The sequence below is a fragment of the Hevea brasiliensis genome, chromosome 12 (assembly GCF_030052815.1).
Source record: "Hevea brasiliensis isolate MT/VB/25A 57/8 chromosome 12, ASM3005281v1, whole genome shotgun sequence".
NCBI classification, from domain to species: Eukaryota; Viridiplantae; Streptophyta; class Magnoliopsida; order Malpighiales; family Euphorbiaceae; genus Hevea; species Hevea brasiliensis.
The window spans coordinates 29136686-29147063 of NC_079504.1; the positions used below are offsets into that span (position 1 = coordinate 29136686).

The 10378-nt window shown below is 36.5% G+C and overlaps 1 protein-coding gene across 1 annotated transcript; it reads left to right on the forward strand.

Moving 5' to 3' along the window:
* The first annotated feature begins 7867 nt into the window (after positions 1–7867).
* Positions 7868–10100, forward strand: LOC110658799 (2-methylpropanoate--CoA ligase CCL4). Its single transcript, XM_058131425.1, has one exon. It carries the CDS (start codon positions 8204–8206, stop codon positions 9869–9871), a length of 1668 nt encoding a protein of 555 aa, XP_057987408.1. The 5' UTR covers positions 7868–8203; the 3' UTR covers positions 9872–10100.
* The last annotated feature ends 278 nt before the right edge of the window (positions 10101–10378 follow it).

Below are 10378 nucleotides of genomic sequence, written 5' to 3' on the forward strand. Positions count from 1 at the left end.
TTTCCACGGGGAGTTTTTGACTCACCCGACCTGTAAACAAAATATATCGTCAATTGGGGAGCTCAGTTCACCCTCCACATACTCATATCAGCATCAAAAAAAAAAAAAGGGAGCTCAGCTCACTCATCCAATCCATCAAACATGCATATATAAAATTTTACAGGTCCACATGACAATTTATATTACAGACCCGAATCATTTAAATATCTCTAACACATGCGAAAATTCTAGGAGTAAATAAAATTACACAAATATTGATAAAACAACCTGCGAAGGAGAAAAGCAGGTTAACCACAATAAAATCCTCCTGTAGCCTGAAAAAATATTGAACAGGAGTGAGCGTTCGACTCAGAGAGTAAAATATCAATTTTAACCATAATCTCTATAACTATCTAGAACTAATGCAATATGTGGAGTGAAATGTAACAGCAACAATAATTTCACATCATAACAGCAAAAAGGTAATTTGGAGCACTCACACACCCTGTAATATCAATCATAATATATGGGAGCTGATCCCCTATACAGCTCTCTTAAATCCTACCTGGTGCCAGCGAAGAACTCAGCTCAGACTTCCACTTAATAACCAAATCGGGGTCCCAGCGAAGAACTCAAGCCGTGTCTACCCCGAAGGACCGGGTCCCAGCGAAGATCTCAAGCCGTGTCTACCCGTCCTATCCATAGTCCACACCACATCACACGCACTCCAACGCACGCACACTGCTCCAAATTACCACAATAACATTCATGGCACGCTAACAGTTATGAATGCAACATAAATAGTTCCTAGAGTTTAACTACATAAATATATGCATATAAGTGATGCATGGGCATGCTTGAACATATAATAATATCGAAATTACAATTAAAATTAATATTTTACTCACAGACTTGACAACGGTCACTGTGGCGGCTGGGCGGAGGAAGAAGGTTGTCCCAGCTCATCTGACAATTTTATTACAATCATTTAATAAATTTGATTCAATACAAACAAAGAAAAAAACCAAATACGTCCTAAGTCGTGCCGAAAATCCGGCAGAGTCTCCCCTATACCTAGGACCTACCCAACCTGCAAAAGGGCTCAAAACACACTTCTATATCCACAATCCATATATTCACAACTCAATCACATCACACAGCCCCTCCTGGGCCCATCAAATCAGTCATCCATCACAATATGTAAAATTTCAATTTAGTCCTTCTAATTGATCATTTTTGCAAAAACTGCCCAAATCAGCTCTAAAAATTCTAAAACTTTGCCCCGCGGTCCTTAGCAATATTACTAAGCTATTGCAAAAAGAATCATAATTTTCTAAGCTATCACGAATATTTTATGGATTTTTAATCCTATTTAAGCACTAGAAAATTATGAAAAAGCAAGGTTCGGGTTTACCTTTGCCGATTCCGACTTCGGGGACGCGCTCGGGACGTCTGACAATGGGGGGGTAGCCAAAACCTCGGTCCAATTCAGAGACTTTTCTGGTAACCGGTCTGTCTGGCCGGAAATTCACAGACCTGGACAACTGTCGAATTTCCACGAATTGAGGATACCTACACGAAGCCCATAACACAAGGGTTAGTACATAAATTTTCAGAATTTTCTAAGCTCATTAAATGCTTGGAAAAACACTGCGAAGTTCCGTGGACCCACCGAAAAACGGTGTCGAAAAAATTCGAAATTTATGTCGCCGCGAAGCTCTCGACGAGTGGAGCGCTCTAGTACTCTCGGTTTTCTCGTGGGGTTTACGGTTTGTGAGAAATCTAGCCCAAAAGTCAAAATGGGCTACAACTTCCCGGGCAAAAATTGGACAAACCGCTCGATGGATTTCGGTGTTCTTGGTGTCTATGGAAAGCTATCGACGAGTAGATGAGTTTAGACACAAGACCCGGTCCGATTGGTGGCCGGATCGGCCGGATTTTGACCGGGAATGTGAACAGTCGCGCGCGCGCTGCGCGTTGCTGCTGGAGCCGTTTTCCAGCGTTCCAGGCGGCAGCCGGCCGTGGGGGAGGGCTTAGGTGGCGTGCCGGCGAGGTGGGGAAGCAGGGGAGGTGGCGGCGCGGCAAAGGGAGGAGGGAGGAGAGAGAAAAGAGAGAGAGAAGGGGAGGAGGTCGGACGCGCTCGGGGAAGGGAAGAAGAAAAAGAAAAGGCCGGTCTAATTCGATCGGTCCGGTTCGATTCTGTCGGTTCGATTCATGATACAAAATTTTAAATTTTACCTCTGCCTCGGGACCGAAAACGAGGTCTAAAAATTCCGAAAAAATTTCAGAAAACTCGGAAAAATTCGTAGATTCCAAATATATTTTTAGTTTTGCCACGTGATCTTTAAATTAATTTTAAAAATCATCAAAGTTTGTATTTTCGGAAAATCGAACCCAATTTTTAAAATCCGAAAAATCTCAAATAATTTCTTAAAATTTAAATAAAACTATAATATCAATAATACTCATCAAATAATAAAATTTAAAATTTTTAGGGTGTTACAAATAGTGTTTGTGGATAGTAAATTTCAGAGGATGGCTATAAAAATGATAGTATATCTTATATTTTATATTATCAATTTTACTTATTCAATTAATAATTTTCATAAATTGATATTAATAGTAAATTAAATATTAATATATGAAAATAATAAACATAATTCTTACTCATTTAACTTTAATATATTAACTTATATATAAAAAATACCATTTCAACATTTAATCAACTTATCAAATTTACTCTTAAACTCTAATTAATATTACTTAATTTTTAATAGACAATCATTCTCTGAAATTGACTTTATAAAAACACCATTAATAAGCTTGCACTATCTATAATGAGAAAATAATGATTTTTTTTTTATAAAATTTGATGATTCATTAATAAGAATATAAAAGAAATACAGTGCAATATTTTCATAAAAGAAAAAAAATATAAATATAAATAATTAAAATATTTTATTTAAACATGATCTGAATAAAGTAAAAAAATCTTTTATATAGAATTAATTAATTTTAATTTTAGAAAATTAAATAATTTTTTGATATTATTTTTTCAGAAATTTATTAACTCTGTAGCTCACAAAAACTAAATAGATAAACATGCATAAAAGATCTTTATTCATACTTAAATTTTCAATCAAAAGAAATTAAAGACTTACGTTATATTTCAATCAGATTAAAGTTAACTCAAGCCAAGTAATTTGAGAGATCCTTCGTTTTTACGTAATAGAGTTAGTCGACAACAATTTGTATTTGACCATATGCCTCGCTGTTTCTTTAATGAATTCATAATAATATTTTTTTAATTAGAAAAGTACAAAAAATATTCTATAATTCAAATCATTTCACAAAAAAGTCTAATAATTTGACTTTTTGCAAACAAGTATTTTATGACATCGTCTATTAGTAAAATAAGTAATACTTATTAGAAAATAACATATTGTTAAAACACCGTACATAATCTTATAGAGGGTTTATATGATCTTTTTTCTGTCATAAAGATAATATATACAGTATTTAAGATTTAATATTTTGATAAAATTATAATAATTTTATTAAATTCTCCTATTTTATATAAATATTATGCATACACATTATTATTATATAATTATGAGAAGATAATTTGAAAATCTTATCCAAAGATCAGATTCACAGCTCACTAGTTTAATCAATGAATCAATGATTTAATTATTGAATCATTAAAAAATTAACTAAATATATATATATATATTAATTAAATATTAAACTCATTAATACAATTAAATAAGATTATTCAATTAAATTTTATTTTTAAAATCAATATTTTAACATTTATTAAGTTATATTTATATATTTTTAATGATATTTTTAAATTTTATATAAAAATATTAAAAATATTTAAATTTTAAATATTATTTTCAATATTTATAATTAATATAATATAATATATTTTTATACTCAACTCAATCAACTAAGCCTTTATCCCAAAAATTTGGGGTCGGCTATGTGGATTTGCTTTCTCCACTCTGAACGATTTTGGGTTAAATCCTCAGAAATATGTAATGCTTCTAGGTCATGTTGTACTACTCTCCTCCAAGTCAATTTAGGACTACCCTTTTTTTTCTTTCTATCCTCTAACCTAATGTGCTCTACTTGTCTAACTAGAGCCTCCGTATGTCTACGCTTCACATGACCAAACCACCTCAATCTCCCTTCTCTCAACTTATCTTCAATTTGTACCACTCCTACCTTTTCTCTAATACTCTCATTACGGACTTTATCTAGTCTAATATGGCCACTCATCCACCTTAACATTTTCATCTTTGCAACTCTTATCTTAGATGCATACGACTCTTTTAGTGCCCAACACTCACTACCATATAACATAGCCGGTCGTATGGCTGTACGGTAAAATTTTCCTTTCAATTTATTGGGAATCTTACGATCACATAAAACTCCCGTGGCACGTCTCCACTTCAACCATCCGGCTTTAATCCTATGACTAACATCCTCCTCACATCCCCCATCTACTTGAAGGACTGAGCCTAGATATTTAAAGTGATTACTTTGGGACAATACCACTCCATTCAAACTAACTCCTTCCCTATCACGAATTTGGCCTTCACTGAACTTGCAATGCATGTATTCTGTCTTCGTTCTACTTAACTTAAAACCCTTTAACTCTAGAGTACTTCTCCAAAGTTCTAGCTTTCTATTGACTCCTTCTCGTGTCTCATCTATCAGAACAATATCATCCGCAAACATCATGCACCAAGGAATACTCTCTTGTATATGTTTCGTCAGTTCATCTAAAACTAATGTAAAAAGGTAAGGGCTTATGGCTGATCCTTGGTGTAATCCAATTGAGATCGGAAAATCTCTTGTGTCCCCTCCCACTGTGCGCACAATAGTAGTTGCTCCTTCATACATATCTTTCAATACTTGTATGTACCTAATAGATACCCTCTTTTGTTCTAACACACTCCATAAGACCTCTCTTGGAACACTATCATAAGCCTTCTCCAAATCAATAAAAACCATGTGTAGATCTTTCTTCACATCTCTATATTTCTCCATCAAGCTTATAATGAGAAAGATCGCTTCCATAGTTGAGCAATGGGCATGAAACCAAATTGATTGAGAGAGATAGAAGTATCATGACGTAGTCGATGCTCCACAACTCTCTCCCACAACTTCATAGTATGGCTCATGAGTTTAATTCCCCTATAGTTTGAGCAACTCTGTATGTCTCCCTTATTTTTAAAAATAGGTACTAAAATACTCTTCCTCCATTCATCAGGCATTTTCTTTGAGTTTAGAATCTTATTAAATAATTTAGTTAACCATGCCACTCCCATATCTCCCAAATACTTCCACACTTCAATTGGTATTTCATCGGGTCCACAGGCTTTACCCACTTTTATTCTCTTAAGTGCTTCCTTTACTTCTAAAGATCTAATCCTTCTAGTATAATTCACATTCTTTTCTATTGTTCTATAATCTATATTCACGCTATTACCATTTTGACTATTATTAAAGAGATCATTAAAATAATTTCTCCATCTTTCTTAATGTCCTCATCTTTCACCAACACTTTTCCTTCTTTATCCTTAATGCACCTAACTTGATTGAGATCTGGACATTTTCTTTCTCTCCTCCTTGCTAATCTATAAATATCTTTCTCCCCTTCTTTAGTTCCAAGTTTCTCATATAACTTTTCAAAGGCCTGTGCTCTTGCTTGACTAACTGCCTTTTTTGCCTCTTTCTTTGCTATCTTGTACTGTTCATATGCCTCATTATTATCACATTTAGGTAATTTCTTATACCATTCTCTTTTTCTCTTCACTGCCTTTTGTACTTTCTCATTCCACCACCATCTCTCTTTTGAGGGTGGTCCATGTCCTTTAGACTCTCCAAGTACTTTTCTAGCTACTTCTCTAATCTTTGATGCCATCTGTATCCACATATCATTGGCTTCCATATCCAGCTTCCATACTTCGGACTCGAGAAGCTCATTTTTGAACTTCACTTGCTTTACTCCTTTGAACTCCTACCACTTTATTCGAGCTACACTATTTCTTCTGACCTTACTTGAATTGTTCCTAAACTTGACATCCAAAACCACCAGCCGATGTTGACTTGTTAAAGCCTCTCCTGGAATGACCTTGCAATCCTTGCATAGAGCTCTATTTGTCTTCTTGGTTAAGAGGAAGTCGATTTGGCTTCTATGATGCCCACTTTTGAAAGTCACTAAATGTGACTCTCTTTTTATATAGTAGGTATTTGCTAGTATTAGATCGTATGCCATAGCAAAATCCAGGATGCTTTTTCCCTCCTCATTTCGACTGCCAAAACCAAAACCTCCATGAATATTCTCATAACCTTGTCTATCACTTCCTACATGTCCATTCAAATCTCCACCCATGAAAACATTCTCTTCATTCGGTATGCTTTGCATTAAATCATCCATATCTTCTCAAAACCTTTGTTTACTCTCACTGTCTAGTCCTATTTATGGGGCATAAGCACTAATTATATTTATTGTTTCTCCTTCTAGTACTAGCTTTACTAGTATAATTCTATCTCCTACTCTTTTCACAGCTATTACTGCGTCTTTCAATGTCCTGTCTATGATTATGCCCACTCCATTCTTGTTTCTCTCCTTTCCGGTAAACCACAGTTTGTACCCTGAAATACCCACTTCCTTACTTTTCTCTCCTACACATTTAGTCTCCTGAATGCAAGCAATATTCACCCTTCTCCTTTCCAAGGTATCCACAAGCTCCATTAATTTTTCTGTAAGTGATCCAACATTCCAAGTACCAACCCTGATACTCCTCCTATCCTGCTCCTTCCTAATTGGTCTCCTTCTATGATATCTTCTATTGTTTTCTATGTCTATCTTGTGTTATGTTCCACTATTTCTTCTACTATCTGTCCTATGGACTAACTTCTTTACCCACACCCGTCCATGATGTGGGAACCCTTGCTCACTTAACACCACACCCGGGCGCCGGCATGGCGCGTCGCTTTCGGTGAACGCTCTGCACCCTTGCATATTTCTCACTACACCCGGGCTCCGATGTAGCGTGTCGTTAGTAGAGGACGCCCCAACGTTTATATCATTTGAATCCATATCATAGGGTGTGACGAAATTTTTACACTGGTTGTCACCCACCGCAACCCTCTTCCTTTATCCGGGCTTGGGACCGGCTAAGCGCAAACTACTTAGGCGGAGTTATAAAATATTTTTATAAATGAATAAAATATTTATGAAATATTGATTATATATTAAGAATAAAAAATAAACATATCATTTTATAAAATTTCTTATACTACTGTAAATAAAAGGATAATATCTAAATAATATCTTGTTCATTAAATATAATTAAAATATCAAAATATTAATATCATTGATATTTTAAAAAATTTATAAAGACTAGAGCAATAGTTCATTGAGTTAATAGGTAATTATTGAGTCATCTGATTTTGTCTGAATCAATTTTTAGAAGATCATAGAATATTATCAATGCATATAAAAGTTGTGCTTTCTCCTCTCTCACAAAAACCCTTCTTATAACGTGAAGAGTGAGTCTTATATGATTATAAGAAATTGTGCGCACTGAGTACATCTAATAATCTTTCTTAACTTTTTATCTAATTAAAAAAAAAGCAGCACGATTTTATGTCCATGTAAACCCATTAGTCACTCTGTATTTTATATACAATTCATTCTTATTGGGATTAGAACTCAAAATTTTAGATGAGATATAATTTTTTAATAAAACAAAGTGTATTTAAAAAAATATTTAAATTTTCTAATGCGAAAAATTATTTTAATTTTAATTTTAATTTTAATTATTAATTATAATAAAATTCATATAAAAATTATTATAATCTACTCATTACATATAAGACTGTATTCTAAAATTTTTCCCTTGGTCACACATAGGCCACAACTGTGTAACCTGGACTACAAAAGACTTGGAAAACAAAGGCAAGCACAGGATTTTGAAATCGTAACGTACACCAGTTGGCTTGTTCAAAATTAATATAAAACTACGTTTTTTTTAGTAGTTTTTTTTTTCAAATAAAAAAAACGTTTTTATATTTGTCATAGTCATCACCTTAGCCTTATCAATTATTAAAGCAATCCACTCTTGTACATACATATTTATATTTGCAGCATCTCAGGATCTGAAATCCCGGGAAACGATAACGTTTGATTCTTTCCAAGGCAAAAATGGATGAGCTCAAGCTAAAACCAGCAAACTCGTCTCCTCTCACCCCATTAACTTTCTTGGAAAGGGCAGCAATTGTCTATGGTGATTGCCCCTCTATCATCTACAACAACACCTCTTACACCTGGTCGCACACCCACCGTCGATGTCTCCAGCTCGCTTCCTCTCTTTCATCCAACGGCTTCACCCGCGGCCACGTCGTTTCCGTTATTGCTCCCAATACTCCCGCCATGTACGAGCTTCAGTTCGCCGTTCCCATGTCCGGTGCTGTCCTCAACAACATCAACAGTCGCCTGGACGCGCGTACCATCTCCATACTCCTGCGTCACAGCGAATCAAAGCTCGTCTTCGTTGATTGCTTGTCACGTGCTGTTATCCTTGAAGCTATCTCTTTGTTTCCACCTAACTCTCCACGCCCTGCCCTCGTCCTCATCACCGATGATGATCAGGCACCAGAGTTATCATCACCATCATCACTGACCGATGATTTTTGTTGTACGTACGAAAGCATGGTGGAGAAGGGTGACCCGGCGTTCAACTGGGTTCAGCCTCAAAGCGAGTGGGATCCGATGGTTTTGAACTATACATCAGGTACTACCTCATCTCCTAAAGGTGTGGTACACTGCCACAGGGGGGTTTTCATCGTAACCGTTGAATCCCTGATTGATTGGAGTGTTCCAAGACAGCCTGTTTATTTGTGGACCCTTCCAATATTCCACGCCAATGGATGGAGCTTCCCGTGGGGCATAGCTGCGGTTGGTGGGACCAACATCTGTCTTCGTAAATTCGATGGCCCTACTATCTTCGGCATGATCAAGAGACACGGTGTCACTCACATGTGTGGAGCACCTGTGGTGCTAAACATGCTAACTAACTCTCCCAATAATGAACCACTCAGGAACCCAGTCCAGATTCTGACCGCTGGAGCTCCACCGCCAGCCACCGTGCTATTCCGAACAGAGTCGCTGGGTTTCTTGGTGAGTCATGGATACGGGTTAACTGAAACGGGAGGACTCGTGGTGTCGTGTGCTTGGAAACCGAAGTGGAACCAGTTGCCAGCAAGCGAGAGAGCTAGACTAAAGGCAAGACAAGGAGTGAAGATTGCTGGGTTCACAGAGATAGACGTGGTGGATCCGAAGACAGGAGCCAGCGTGAAGAGAGATGGGTTATCAATCGGCGAAATAGTTCTGAGAGGTGGGTGTGTGATGTTGGGTTATCTCAAGGACCCAGAAAGCACGTCAAAATGTTTGAAAGATGATGGTTGGTTCTATACCGGAGACGTGGGGGTTATGCACCCAGATGGGTATTTAGAGATTAAAGATCGATCCAAAGATGTGATCATTAGCGGTGGAGAGAACATAAGTAGTGTGGAGGTTGAGTCTGTGTTGTACACCAATCCGGCCGTGAATGAGGCAGCTGTGGTGGCTCGACCAGATGAGTACTGGGGGGAGACACCGTGTGCATTTGTGAGTTTGAAAGAAGGGTTGAATCAGAAACCAAGCGAGAAGGATATAATTGATTTTTGTAGGGAAAAAATGCCGCATTATATGGTGCCAAAAACTATTGTGTTTAAAGATGAATTGCCTAAGACTTCAACTGGGAAGATAAAGAAGTTTATGCTGAGAGAAATTGCCAAATCCATGGGGTCTTCAAGAGTGAGTCGAATGTAGAGTTGAATCGGCCGAGTTTGAGGCAGGGATTTGAATTTATGTGGCAATTGTGGTCTTGTCTTATTTGTTCACATTTTCAAACCAATTGCTATCTGTTGGTTGCGTACGTAATTTGGCATGCCAGAATTACTCTTATGTTCTAATGCAGAGATCCAGTAGTTGTAGTTGATGTGATGATAAGCTACTACCAAGTACCAATTATCATCAATTGATAATTGTGCTTGTGATAGGTTCATCTCCCTTAATAATTCAACAATATCTAGTATCAATTTTTTTAAAAGATAATTTTCATTGATAAAGAAGGATTAATGCTATAAGACTTGAAAACAAATCCACAACAAAAGACTCTTTGTGAACGGTGGAGAGAGAGTCAAGAGGTAAAGCTTAAATAATTTTGTAGTCTTCGAAGGTCGACAGGCCATAATCTCAGACCGGCAATGGGACCTTAGAGGTATCACTATGGGTCTATTTATTTTAACTGCTAGATGTAGTTAATTTAGTTTAACT